Source organism: Phaenicophaeus curvirostris, chromosome 4, assembly GCF_032191515.1.
Source record: "Phaenicophaeus curvirostris isolate KB17595 chromosome 4, BPBGC_Pcur_1.0, whole genome shotgun sequence".
NCBI classification, from domain to species: domain Eukaryota; kingdom Metazoa; phylum Chordata; class Aves; order Cuculiformes; family Cuculidae; genus Phaenicophaeus; species Phaenicophaeus curvirostris.
Window position 1 is genome coordinate 5,594,780 of NC_091395.1, and position 14,769 is coordinate 5,609,548.

General features: G+C 38.9%; 2 protein-coding genes across 10 annotated transcripts in view; one reads left to right on the forward strand and one right to left on the reverse strand.

Moving 5' to 3' along the window:
- RPL7L1 (ribosomal protein L7 like 1) overlaps positions 1-14,769 on the forward strand; it is a 304,157-nt gene that overhangs the window by 243,425 nt on the left and 45,963 nt on the right. The window lies entirely within an intron of this gene.
- Positions 1-14,769, reverse strand: part of PRDM5 (PR/SET domain 5) — a 112,885-nt gene that overhangs the window by 33,318 nt on the left and 64,798 nt on the right. For 7 of the 9 annotated variants that reach the window (XR_011337297.1, XR_011337296.1, XR_011337299.1 and 4 more), the window contains one exon: positions 5,260-5,364. The exons of the other annotated variants lie outside the window; for them this stretch is intronic. Coding sequence is in view for 3 of the 7 variants with exons in the window: in XM_069855190.1 (XP_069711291.1) it covers positions 5,260-5,364 (105 nt within the window). In the remaining 4 variants the exon portion in view is untranslated. The remainder of the gene's footprint in view (positions 1-5,259; positions 5,365-14,769) is intronic. 9 annotated transcript variants of the gene reach the window in all.

Consider the following 14,769-nt stretch of genomic DNA (forward strand, 5'->3'; position numbering starts at 1 on the left):
CACAGGCACAAGGCAGGGGCAAAAAAAGAGGGTGCTGGAAAGATCCAGTCTTCAAGAGATCAACACATGGGTGTTCCAGTTACACTGCAGGATTTTTTTAAAACCTATTGTTTGATCTGAGATGCAGCAAAAACTATGACAAAACATCAGAAGCCCCTGTGAATTCAACCTCAAATGAAATATTTCCTTTCTGACTTCCAGAATGACACCTGTGGTTCCTAAACAATCAGTTCATATTGCTCACTTACAAGGAGGGAGAAGTGAGAAGAAAGGCTCTGAAGACTGCAAGAAAGGTTGGCAATTATTAGAGAAGAAACCTCATTGTTCCAGTCTTCCTCTGCCTGGCCAAGGAAACAGAAGGCATCTGGTAACAGAAGGTGTAATTCCTTTGCTATATTATCTGCTGTGCTGCTTCCCTTCCTCCACTGCACTCCAAGCAGTCCAGTCTGCTATTTGAATGAAAGGATAGAAAGACGAGGAACTCGGTCATGCTAAAACCATCACGCCTTATAAAAATTCCTGCACTGTGAAGTGGAAAAAAAAAAAAAAATTAGGAATAAGTTCAGCCAAGAGAAGTTAGAATGAAAAGTTAATAATCTGCAGGCAGGACATCAAGTCAATTGAAATCGTGCAGTTCTATCTTCACATTCACCTTTCAGTCAGATACATACTGTATGCATGCAATTCTCAGGAGAAAAAGAACAATAGAAAGCATGCTCCTAATTGGACAGAAGAAACAGGCAAGAGTCATATAATTTAATCAGAATGGACATCCACAGTCTTGCATGCTTAGAATTCCAGGTTCATTCCAGATTAAAATGTCCTCCATGCAGACGAAATTCAGGGAAGCCAGCATAACCCCTCTCTAGGAAAACAGAGTTCTAAATTCATATTGATGTCAAACTAGCAATGAAAATGCTGAATGATTACTGACTCCTTCCAAAGCCAAGACAGACAAATTGAGCTGACAATCCAACTAGATAATCTCAACCTGCAGTTTGTGTTCTATGCCCATTAAGGCAAAATCATAGAACAACCATAAAAAGGGCAACTGTCAGAGGCAAGTTTTGTACCCAAAGTAATTTTTCCCCAGACAAGAACACCATGCGTGCTCTTGTAATGGAACATTTTCTGATTTAGGACATGATGTAATACTGTGGAATTTTATACAGCGACTGTAACTCACTAACTTTTTTCCCTAAATGTATAATTCCCTCTTTCAGGCCCAAGCAACAGTTGTCCTTTTGTTATGCAACAGTGAGCGTCACTTACAGCATCCACTGGTCAGGTCTTCATACTGCTTTTGCCAAGAACCTTTTCCTGTTCCTCTTCCACGGAACACACAAAGGAAACTCGTAACTTTGATCTACTCAGAACTACCATGCTTGATCCCAACTCTCAGCACGTTAAAAGTATCACATTCTTGTAAACATGGCATGTCTCTTGGAAGCCAGGAAGCTGATCAGTGATATACATGCACAACATATATACGTGTTCTATGCATCTCACACATACATCTTCATTTTTAAAGTAAACAGATTATAACACAGTCTTAAATTACACTTTTTTTTTTATTTATAATGCTCACTTAACAGCTGTTATGATGCATCCTGATATTCCTTCAATGCTCTAGCAAGTTCTGTTAGAATCAGAGAATGGTTTGGGTTGGAAGGGACCTTAAAGCCCATCTAGTTCCAACCCCCTGCCATGGGCAGGGACACCTCCCACTGGATGAGGCTGCCCAAGGCCCCATCCAACCTGGCCTTGAACACCTCCAGGGAAGGGGCAGCCATGACTCCTCTGGGCAACCTGGTTCAGTGCCTCGCTGCCCTCATCATGAAGAATTTCTTCCTAACGTTCAATTTAAATCTTCTACTACCCATCTTCTTCAAAAAGAGCATGGAATGCACAGGACCATTACTTAAAGCTATGACACATCTTGTGCTGTGCTAATGCATAAAAGTTTTGAGGTTCTTTTTCAGAGTTTGTTTCATATTTCAATCTTAGAAGCAAGACGACATTTTATATATTTACAGCTATATCTGCTAATGTGTACTCGAAGTCTAATCAATCTCTTCAAAATGATCAAAGTTTTAATGGAGTAGGGAGGATGGAAAAGACTGACATTTGAAAGTAAGTGTAGGGTCAACTAAAGGCAGAGTGGAGGGAAATACTGTACTTGAAAGAAACCAGGACAGGCAGTATCTGACCTTTCTGCCCCCGAAGAACAATCTGTTGTCTCTGAGGTAACTGAAGTTCAATTGGCCTTCCAGTAAAAAACAGACTGGCCTTCAGAGGACAGAAATCTAATATACTACGGGGAAAAAAAGATGTTTTGTATTTCTGCATTTCAGTTATTTTCAGTTTCCTATGTGGTATATAATAGAATTTTCAACTTAAAACAGGAATACTCAATTTCCACTGCTATCAGTGGGTCACGAGAGCTTTGAGTCATTAACAGTAAATTCTGAAAAGCTTTTGTTGACTGATAAGGCACTGAAAGAACCTGTAGCATCTTCATCAAACAGGGTACAAGAATTACTTTCACACATAGCACAATACTGTAATGTCCATTCCAGATGCTTGAGAGGGAAGAGAGTGAGAGAGGAAGAGCAGATACAGCTTTTATTTCCTAGTCTAGAAGAAAATTCTTCTTAAAGCAGCCTAAAACAGTTGGGCTACAATAGTTTATATTGCGTGGGGAGAGGTGTGCTTTCAAGTGAACCCTGTTCTTGAGCCCACAAAATACACATTTTTTTTTCAATAGCCAAAAGTTTTCTGTTTGCAGTCCTTTAGCAGCGAAAGCAATACCTTCTGTCTTTCACTGTTCCTTATTGTACCATTAGATTTATGAATAAGTTTATAATTGAAAAAAATGGCCTGGTTTTCACTTTTAAAGGACTCTCAGTAGGTCTGGGCATTGGACTAATGGACTTTTCCAATTACTTTAATGAGTAAAGGCATGCCGAAATCATGCCTTCATCCCTTGAAACATGCAATGGAAATGGGGAATAAAAATCCAGAAAATAGTAACAAAAATGATTACAGACATGGGAAGTCATCACGCAAAGGGCTTGTAAGAGAAACAACTTCCAAGAAGTTGACTAAGAAGGAACATGGCACATACAGAGAAAGCAATGAATGGAATAGCTATTAACGCTTCCTGTTAATTAAAGAACTAAAAGACAGTTAATGACTACCACTGCAGTAACCTTACACTATCTCCCCTCCCCAAAATCTCTTTCCACAGTTAAAAACTTGTGGATACTATTGCCGTGAATTAGCATTCAGTCATTACCTAAAAATATTAAGAAAGTCTACAGCTATGTTTAGCAGGATGAAAAGTTGTAGGTGAGAATATATGAGTGTAAAAAGCAATCTTTGGTACTGAGGAGTCAACAATACATGGCTCTCGTAGGTACATTTTCTGTAACTGTCCACTACTAGTTTTCCTCTAACTTCTACTGGGACATCTGGTAACGTGCAATGTGGGACACAGCTCTGGACTGACATTTACTGCATCACCAGCATCTGCAGCAGTGGATGAAATAAGGAGTAACTACTGAAAACAAAATTTTCAAGTCTCTCCAAGCATGTACGAAGCAGCAGACCATGATAGACACCTGGGCAACTGAAAAGCATTATGAATGAACATTAGAGGCAACTGCTGTTCACGTCCAGACCCCAAAAAGGCAGCAATCCCTGCAAAGCAGCTGGCAAAAGACCAGTGCTGAAGAATAATTTGGTGAAACATGGCACTAATATAAAGTATATTAAAAAAAAAAATCTCCAGTAAATGAAAGTTACAAAAAAATGCTCAGAGAAGGACTACGACCAGACAATAGGTTACTGCTGTTGTGAGAAATACTATGACTTGGGAAAACACAGTTCTAGTTAATGAGGAAAACTGAAGGAACCGTTGAAGCGGGGAAGTGTATTTTCATTCAGTTCCTATTGTCAATTTAAGAAAGAAAAAAAGAAAAAAATACAACCATCACCCCAAACTGGTCTGAGAAAGCTCACTGTGCATCCAAAACCAGTGAATATTGGATCCACAGTGTGGGAAAAACTGTGTTTATGCTTCAAGCCAGCCAAAAGCTGATAAACAGTACAGCAATCTTAAAGCTGAAAAAGTTATTGACAATGATTTGGAATTACAGAAGTTCTCAAAGTACTATCTAGAGCCATGCCAAGATTATCCCAAAAGAATACAGCAAATGTCCTGACTCGTATTGTAGGGGAAAGTTTTCATGACATTGACATATGTTATCCCCAGTGAAGTGTCACCAGGTTATTTATTAAAAGCCAAAAAGCCAGATGATTGAACAGACCTTTGTGACTTTCACACCAAGTGGTGATTCTAATTCTGCATTTAATTGTAGAAATTTGTGAACAAATTTACAACTGTTCAGCCTGAGGTATCTAGGACTTCACTGAAAGCTGGTGATTCCCTTGTGACAACTTCATTCAGAGCCAGTATCACAAAACAAAGTCCCTATACTAAATCTGTGCCCTATTCTGATACCATTCTCTAAGTCCTTGAGTAATAACAGAAATACTGGCATTTGATAATTCTTAAAGACATTCTTTTCCAACAGTTTCTGCACAGTCCCGCCCCCCCGCCCCCCTTTCCCTTCCAAAAGCTGTGAGAGATGCTGTATACAGGATAGGGTATGCTGAAAGAAAAGTACTTGACAGCAGTCCATGAAGCATTATTTGATACGCTGCCTCTCTGCGCCGCAAGTGTAGGCAGCATCCACGATTTCTTCATTGAAAATAACAAAACCCCAACAATTATGAGCAGATGTTGACAATATCAGACCAGATGTCACCGAACAGAAATTGGAAATTCTGAATTCATACTTGTGCCTCTGAGCTACATCACAAACATTTGGATTCCATGTAATGAACTAAATGCCTTTTCCTGTATAAGCTAATCTCTAACTATTAAACTGTCATATAATTCATACGGGAACCCAACCAGCACAAATTTGTAACTTGCAACATCTAAATTGCATTAATAATGGTGAAAATAACTCTCAAGGGATCCAAAAGCATAAAATAAAAGGGTGTGCAACGCTCTTGGCAACTGAAGAGGGTACATAAAATTCCCTGAATGGTCTTTCATTGGTTAGGCAATCAAAGACCACATGAAGTGTAACTTTATGCCACAGCCAATAGGTGCAAGGCCGTAGTCTCACTGCAGTTAAGTCCCGCTTCTGCGCTTAAGTCAAGAAACAAAGGGATAGATCAACTCACATCGCACTGAAACGGCTTCTCTCCGGTGTGGGTTCTCATGTGCTCATCTAGGCCTCGCTTTTGACTGAAAGCCTTGTTACACTCTGAACACTGGTATGGCTTTTCCTGTATGAAATGACAACAGCGAGTGAAAGTGAGTGAAAGTGAGTCAACACAGAGCCCAAGTCATTAAAGGAGTGGAATTCCATGCTGGATGGTGCAAGTTTTATATTCTCTCTAAGGGATTACAGTCAGTGAAAACAACAGAAAACGACTTTCAAATGATTAAGTGAAAGCTGGGAAAGCTGTGGCCTGACAGTTTCCACTTCAACACCCACTTATGAATTAATTATCTGTTCCAGTCTTTCAAACCCAGCCATTTGGGGAGTCTGGTTTTTGTAATGTGAAAGGTACAGAAACATAAAATTCCAATGTACTTTCCTTTATCCTCCACAAAAGCGTAAAGCATAAAGACAAGTAAGATGTCTGTAAAAACCACAGGTTTGTTAGCATGTTTCCAAGCAGGGAAATAAGGGAGGAGAGGGAGTGTGGGTACAAGGAAAGCTTGTGGTAGAGAAAAAACTTCTTTTGAAAAGTGGTGACAGAAGGTTAATCACGTATTCATTGCAGAATCTCTAAAGTAATGCAGATGGCAAGCAAGCCCTCTGCATTTTTATTAGAACTATTAGTTAGCAGCTACTGTAACACACAATGTTAGAAAAGTTGCAAGCTCATTGACATCAAATAAATAGAGACAGGTATGGAAAACCACTTAAAGATTTTCTTCTTTTAAGTTCTTCCCTAACGCAGAATTCCTCCTTAATTCCACTAAAGTTACAAAAGAACTGTATGGAAAACAATATATAAGTAAACTACTTAAATGAAAAAGTTAATAACACAGCACTGTGCACATTGCCTCACTAAAATTTTATGCTCTAGAGGCACCTTTATTTTGAATCAATTATACTTATTTCACTCTCATCCTATTTTTTTCTGTGGTCCCCAATTCTTTATTGCTCAAGTTCTAAAGATGGATACTGTAGGCAACAAAGTAAACTTTTTTTACTCAATTAAACAGAAAACACAGACCGAAAATTAATAAGCAATAAAAATGCTAAGTCTGTGAATTAACAAATAATAGGCAGTAATCTTAATGGTCTTTTGGGGAACAGTGTGAGATCTGAGGATAGCTAAGAAGGAACAACTGAGGCTCGAGGCTAAAGCTGCAAAGTGAAGAAAATCTCTAGTTACTGAATTCCCATTCTGAGCGTGCAGGGGACACTTAGGTCTCCAGATACTGCTGAATCCTGCCAGATATTCAGCATAAACTGTACAAGCAATACGAAAGACTATAAAGCAGTGTTGTTCTGGGTAAGTCCCAAGTTGTTGCTTTAGGGCAGCTCTTTGCAGATACAGAGATTTCAGCAGGGGTGAAGACTGGATTCTTCATTTGGCTTTAGTTGTGATGGGCTACCCTCCCCTAAGGTTTCCTAGAAAAGGCAGTTCCATGGACAGAAACATATTTGCCTTTAGTGGCAGGAATCCTCTTGCTCACCACAACCAGGTTGTAAGCTGTGTATATAGGGAAAGGCATTACTCCAGCAATTTGTTTCAGAAATGAGTAAATAATGAAATAAATAAAGTACACTTCAACATGATGCAAAACAAATCTTTCTACTGACACAGGTTGAACACACAGAGCCCAGCTGCACAAAATCAAACCAGCCTATAAGGAAGGCATTAATGAGCTTTCCTGAGCAGGATTCTCCTTACACGTTTATCATCTTTGTGTTTTTTCATCATTATCTTAATCTTGTCGTTTCCATGATCCTTCGGTACGGAGTAAAACATAATAAATTACAAAAAAAATCTCAGCTGATCTTAAAGAAAAATAACTATTTAAACCAAGAACTTCCCAACACCAGTAATTTTGCTGAAGACTGACTGAAGACTTCATGAAGCAGGCCTGAAATTTCTAAGGAAAACTATGAATAAGCGGCATGAAAAACAGGCTGCTGCACCTTAATTGGTTCTGCATTGTGGTTAACATAAACCAGATTTTCTGTGAGTTCTACAGAAACAGCCCCTCTCTGTGTAGCGTGTTCCACAGAAAGTGCACAGTAAAGTCGATGATGCCCATACCTTAAACACCTATGAAAACATTCACCATTGCAAACTGCAACAGGTGTACTTGCTTCCTTTTTCTCATCTTGTTCTTCAGATATCTGAAAGGTTTACTTGATTGTAATTATCTTATTCATTTCAGAGTTAAACTGACTTCAGAGTTTCATTTTGGAGAAGGAGCCATAATAAACTCTGGGAAGCTGAAGTCACAAACGTGCGCTGCAGTACCTTCTCCAAGGTTATGTTTGGCTCTTTCTATTATTCTCTATGGCAAAAAAGTGTCCATCAAATCAACCCCCTGGCATTTGTATTCAAATTCACATATGTAGTGAACAAAACACGTAGTGCATGTGTTCACCCAAAACTGCCTTTGATCTAATTTTACATTCCTTACATCTGTTCATTCCAGTGACTTCAGCAGACACATTTCTGATTCCCAGCAGTCCCTTCTCCCCTCTCCCCACTCGGCTAAGCCGCCCTTCATTCACATTTGTGTCCATTTCAGTACAGTTGTCTAGAACAAAAGTTGGCCCTAAGTTTCTCTCCAGAGAAAAAGACTTTTTTTGTCAGTTTTGAAGACTACATAGTTTTCAGAGACTGATTTCTTCAAAACACACTGCTTTTCCTTTTCTCTCTCTCTCCCTTCTTCCTCCTCATATCAAATTTCCATTGCACAACACTTGGAGAAGGCAACATTTATAACATGGAAAAGATGATGTCGGCTTGGCATAACCACCACTGCTCTAAACACGAACAGAAAGAAAACAGATAAAAACGATAGCAGTCTGAAAGAAAGTTAATGCCATCACAGAAGGACAACAGGGACCAGCAGTGAGATTCAACGAAAGTTGGACAAATTTAAAACATCAAGAAAAGGGAAAAACCTGCTAACTGTCAATGAAACAGGAGGTCATTGGGAAGCTCATATAAGTCTGACTTCAGAGGAGTTAGCAACAGCCAGTACTATAAATCCACCCTCTGTTCAAAAAGCATCTGCCAGGCCAGGACTATGGTGGCAGCAAAGCCGAAGGATTACATGTGTTTTCTTTTATTGATGATATAAATGAGGAAGGGAGGAGGAAGAGTGAGAGAGGCAGGATGTGCCTGATAAAGCAGTGATTTAATATTACATTTTTAAGAATGCCAGGTATAAATAGAAATACACAGATCACGATTTATATCCTTCCTGCCTCTAAACAAAGAAAAGCCAAGGAGAGCCCAAATAGGACTTGGAATTCTGGAAAAGATTGGTAGGCTAACTTAGAAGGAGATGATTTTCACTTCCCTGCGTTAAAACTGAGAGGAATTCAATAGTTTAACAGCTATGACAAATAAAATAATGCCTGCAATACACATTCCACCTGCCTCTGGGTAACTGAACCATAAATGACTACCTTGGATTGTACGCAAATTATGCTTCGCATTAGAAACATCAGAACACAAGTTGTCAAGGCCATTTGACATCAGTTTTAACAGACTGGAATAACATGTGTACAGAGAACCCTGCAACCACAGCAGGTGGAAATACTTAAATGCAGAGTATCTGAGCTGCTAACTGCTGCTGGCTGCTGCAGTTACCTTTATCTCCCTTAAGAAATATAAATACATTATGTATATTAGCTTAGCACCAGTGCACGTGGTTGTTTCTGTAAGCCTGGTAAAATTGATTGCATGGGTAAAATACAAATGACTTTGGCAGGAGTATCTCCAAATAACTTTTTAAATCTGAATTTAGGACTATTACATGAACTTAACAGCAAGAAAAACATAATCTAGATGCTGCTGTACCCAAATAAAATCATAGCTTAAGATTCAATAAATTAGAGTTCTACTAACTCTTTCCATAGTGGCAGGAACAAGTTAAAGCTGGGCTGAAGCCACACTTAGGAAACATCAGTCTTTACTTATTTGGTTAAATTCACGTGTAATAGTGATTTCAGGTGTACATTACTCAAAGCGAACTTGTTGACTACAGAAATGCTACTCAAAATCCTTTATCCTACCTAGGATCTAGTCTCTCTTATGCTCATTTTGTTTATATCCTATTTAATTAGGCAGATTTACTTTTGATTTACTTCAGAATTTCACATATCGCACATTTCTTCTTGTGGATCATGTCCATGTGTCTAAGCATACATTAGAATTACCAGCATCTTGGGTAAGACGTACTGACCACGTTAAGTTTCCCCACGACTACCAATTTACTGGATCTGCATTTCCTACATGCTGAAAAGTGAACACGTGAGGAAGTTCAGAGAGGCAATAAAAAGCCTATCAGATCTTACATCACTTGTAAACACTGAAATGAAACCTTACACTAGCAGTAAACATTTATACTTGTGACACGAATGTGAAAACTGCCAGACCTAAATAATGGTGAAGTACAGGGCAAAAACAATTGAGATTTAAATAAGAGACAAACCTGGAGATAAATATGATGTATTTTGGAAAAATGTAAAGATCCATGTAAATGTAAAGTACACAAAGGAAGACTCTTGGTAGAACCTAAATAAGCCTGTAAAGGTCTCAACCTGACCTCCTTGGGAAACACTGGGTATGGAACTTCTTTGGGAGAGATTTATTCTCAGATCAGGAAACGCATTGCTAAAGAAATATATCAGCTTGTATTTTCTACAGAAATATATTTTAAAATATGTGGACCATCCCTTAATTCACTTAATTTTTTTCTTATTGTTTTTAATTGCTTATATTATTCTAAAACTAAGAGCTTTCCCTTTCTCCCAAAGACAAAGTCCTATAATGCCTACACATGAGATGCAGACACAGTAACACCACCTGCTTTCAAACCTTATGTGGAGAACTTGACAATTTTTGTATTCCTCTTAATGAATGTCATTTGCTGCTATAGGTATTTTGCACTATCACTTCACCACAGGGTTAGCAAAAAAAAAAATTGTTTTGAAGAAAATCAGCAAGAATGGAGAAATGTGGCCTAGAATGAGCAACTCTGACCAGCCAGACAACACTAAAACATGCCACTCAGGCTCGCAGCTACCAAAAGCTGAGTTCTCAAGCAGAATCCTAGAAACCCTATAGCTTTGCCAACCTGAAAATGCAGAAAAGACAGTGGTGTCATCTGCTTACAAACCAGGAGGACAGTAACAAGTACAGACTTCAGGAAGCACTATCTAAAAGGTACCTTAGGCATTGAGGGAGGGAGGTTAAGTTTAACACACCTGCATATTTCACATAAAGCCTTTGCTTTGTGTGTTTCAAACCTTCTCCTAATGCAAGTAGAAATTTAAGCTATCACCAATTATTAATGTTGAGGTGTCCCTCAAACGACACTTAGGAGCCAGTTGGACATGGCATTTATCAAAGATAGTGACCAGAACAGGTATCGTCCTACCAAAAACCACACCTGAACCTGAACTAAGGGTTCAGGGCTACAATAGTCTGAAAAGCATGAACACAGGGACCTGGAAAAACACCCAGAGGCAGCCTCATGATGCATACCCATAAGTAACCCATAACCTGCCTTGCAACCTCGCTAACAGCAAACTCCACCACAAGTTAAGCAGCAATGAATGAGTAACAGAAGTCCTAGAGAATCAGACAGATCTTTATGCTTGGTCTAGAAACACCCCACAGACAGCATCAGACCATGCTGGGGGCCAGGCCAAGTGAGCCATTCTTTACAAGAAAACCTGTTTGACAGCAGCTGTGGCAATAGACCTTCAGGCCTCAGCAAATTCCAGTGTCAATGCACAGGGTTTTTTCTACATTTAACAAGAGTGATGGGTAGTTTCCCTGTCGAAGTGGTGACATGCAAGGTACTGTTCCATTCTTTTTACAAGCCCAGCTTTCATGCTGGGAATTGACAGGGCATTAAGACAGAAAGGTGCCCACAGAAACAAGGGTGCCTCATCTGTAGCTGATGTTTAGCTACATTTCAGCCCTAAAATAAGACTAAGCTGATTAATGTCAGGAAAAAAAACATCAGTAATACTTTCTGCTGGGTCATCACCACTAGCAATACATCCCCCATTGAGAGGAGAGGCCAAGTCACTTAAGATCACAGATGGTGCAAGTTAATGGAGTCCAGTTTTGCATCTAAGTGTGAAAAACATGCAAGAATTAACAAGATGCTCTCTTAGTAACTGGAAGGGGTTTGGAAGCTACAGAGAGGAGCTTACCCACTGACAGAGGTGTACTTAAACTATCAGGCTTGCATTAAATTATTAAAGTTATGTTGACACAGGAAGAAAAAGGCTGATAAGAATTTACAAGCCTACAGAAGTAGGAGGAATTTGAATCTTGGAATTATGAAAACTGAAACAATCCCTTTACAGGTACACATTTCCTCAGTTGAGAAGTAAAATACTTGAAGAAATATTTCTAATAACTAAGGCACAGAAACTCTGCTGTTGGAAGAACTGTGAAAGGATTTTGGCAAATTTAAACAAAACCATGTCACTTTTATTAGAAATAGCCGATGGTTTTGTCAGAAAAGTGCTCAATTAATTCAGTTTGGGGAGTGTGAAAAAAAACCCTGAAATTTTGCAATAAAACTTGTAATGAAAATAAAAACATGCATCTTCACTGAAATGCCTGCCAGACAAAAAAGGTATATTTCTTTGAGAGCTCTAGTATATGCATTAGTTGGACTTCATTACACCATTAATTTCCCATTTTCACAGTAGTTCTGCCTATTTGCTACCTACAGCCTGTAAAGTTCTTGTTTATTTGTTTTTGGTTTTTTTAACTGCTGAAGTAATTTCTGCTCCTAAAATTTAGTGAAGGAGGGTTTACTTAGTCAGCCACGATGAAAATTCAATAGACATTGATCTGCTCTTGGAAAAAGAACAGTATGAACATAAAAAAATACATTTGCACTTTATGAGGAAAAGATTGTCATCAGTGAACATTACATTAAAAAAGGGGTGTGAAAATATAGGTGCAGTGGGATTCAAGCCTTCTGTATTCTGTGCACAAACACGGATTCCACAGGCAAGGAAACCACAGCACTGGCAAAGTCATCATCCTCAGACAGATGTTTGGGAACTCGCTCCTGTCTCACCAACAGGGAAAAACAGAGAAAATCTAATATTGAAAAAAAATTGAAAATTCAGTCAACACCTCATATTATTTCATTACACCCTGTCATGTGTATGGAAGACTAAATTTAGTACCCAATGTCATTCTTTTTTTTTTTTTGGCAATAGTAGGGTATGTTGTTTCTAGAACATATGGCGTTTTTTAAAAAAAAAAAAAAATTAATGCCCAAATATTTCCTGGGAAATACAGAACAAGTGAAATTCTGACACAATTGTCAATATTGTTTTTGCATTTTTTTATTATTATTTCATTTTAATATTCTTCTTTAGAAAAAGAATAGAGGAGGGGTGTAAGCCTCCCAAAGAGTGCCTCAGCAAGACTGTTTAACTCAGGACCTGAATAAGGACAGTTTTCTTCTTGTAGTGTCCCAGCAGCAAGCTGAGACATTGACTCAAAGAGAAAACCTCGACAGGAGATTGCCTGCCTTCCATATTTACCGTGACTTATACACCTATTCCCTAGAGGAATATATATAATAGGTATATACCCCCTAGGACCTGAGGGAAGGCCAGTAAGATGTGCCAGGGGAGGTTTAGGTTGGACATTAGGAAAAGGTTCTTCTCACAGAGGGTGGTGGAGCAGGGGAACAGCTGGGAAGCAGGCACAGTGCCAAGCCTGACAATATTTCAGAAACATTTGGACACCTCCCTCACACACACACGGTGTGAATATTGGGGCCGTCCTGTGCAGGGACAGGAGTTGCACTCAATGGTCCTTGTGGGCCCCTTTCAACTGGGGTCCTTCTGTGATTCTGTAAAATTCATAAATAAACCTCAACATTAACTCGAGGCTCTTGACTGTCACACATACTGTGTCAAGCCTTGAGTCTTTCGCATCTAAAGATGTATCTTACACCAAAGCAATTTACTGCAGCCCATGCAGACATATTCATAATAAAATCTTCAGCCTAACTGTCTCGGGCACCACTAAAAAATCAGCTGGGAAATTAAGGAGTTCATGAGTTGACTTTAAAACATATCTGATACTTGGCCATCAGACCACACCAAACCTTGCAATTTTGAGGCTAAATACTGCTACGTTAACATTACCCAAGCTGCTCAGCTTCAAACTAACAAGAAAGAACAGAAGACAAAGCTTCCTCAACAGTACTGTGAGCACTGATAGCTTAAGTGTCCAGAACATACAAAACATCAATTGCAACCTACTGACCAGTTCTATGCAACATACATGAGGTCTGACAAAAAAAAAAAAAAAAAAAAAAAGACTAACAACTTGATCACTTCACTCAGCGGGGCCACATGTTCAAGTAGAGACCTTTTTTTACCCTTGGTCAGAAAATGTCAGCGTGTGCCAGCCTACAACACTGTCTGTGATGCGGGTTTTAGCTAACAACAACATCCCTGTACTCTAGCACCCACACTGTTCTCCAGATCCAGCTCCCTCTTTCCAAAGATCAAGATTCTGCTCAAAAGAATCCATTTTTTTCAGTAGAAGCAGGAACAATGGAGATCCTCAACAGCCTTTCAGCAAATAACCTGTGGAATTGCTTTGAATGCCAACAGCACTGTGTGCTGCTGCATGTAAGGTCCAAAGGGAACCACTTTGAAGGCGATCGTAGTAGATTTTCTTCATTTGTTAAATAAGAAGTGTTAGAGGCACAGTCTCTTGTCAGACCTTGTACCTATGCACTAAAAAAATATACACACTGGCTAAGCGTTTCAAGGGTGAACAAGCAAAGTTTGTTGCAGAGGTACAATAATATGCTTATCACTTAATTTGCTCTGCTTCTTACACTATCATCTCCAAATATTATGTGCATTATTAAACATCCATAAAGATTAATGTATTTTTAAATAGCAGGTACTTATGCATGAAAACAGAGAAACTGACCCACTAATGCATTGTAATTTCTCTAATTTTTAAACATATATACCCCAGAAACGTATAATCCAAGCATTACAACCAGGAACCCTTCAGAACTCAGATTTTTAAACAAGCTATAAAAATTACACCTATCTGTCATACCTTCAAACTACAAGTTATGCAATACTCAAACCAAGTGATGAAAAAGCATTTGCAAATGGGTTTGACTGTTTTCCACCACTGCACCATGGAATCAACTGAAACAACTGTAATAAACCTACCATTCTCAGAAGTAATGAAAACATCCGTTTGACATGACAATAATTCTGGGCTCCTATCAATGTTCATATTTCCAAACAATTATATTACAGGAACATATAATAATGTCTCTACATGTTTAAGCTCAATCTATGTAACAGTATGTCAGGCACCGAATAAAGCCTTAGGAAAGAGCTGAAGTTTACTGCATTGTGAAGGCTGGAAGCACACATGTATTTCCTCAAA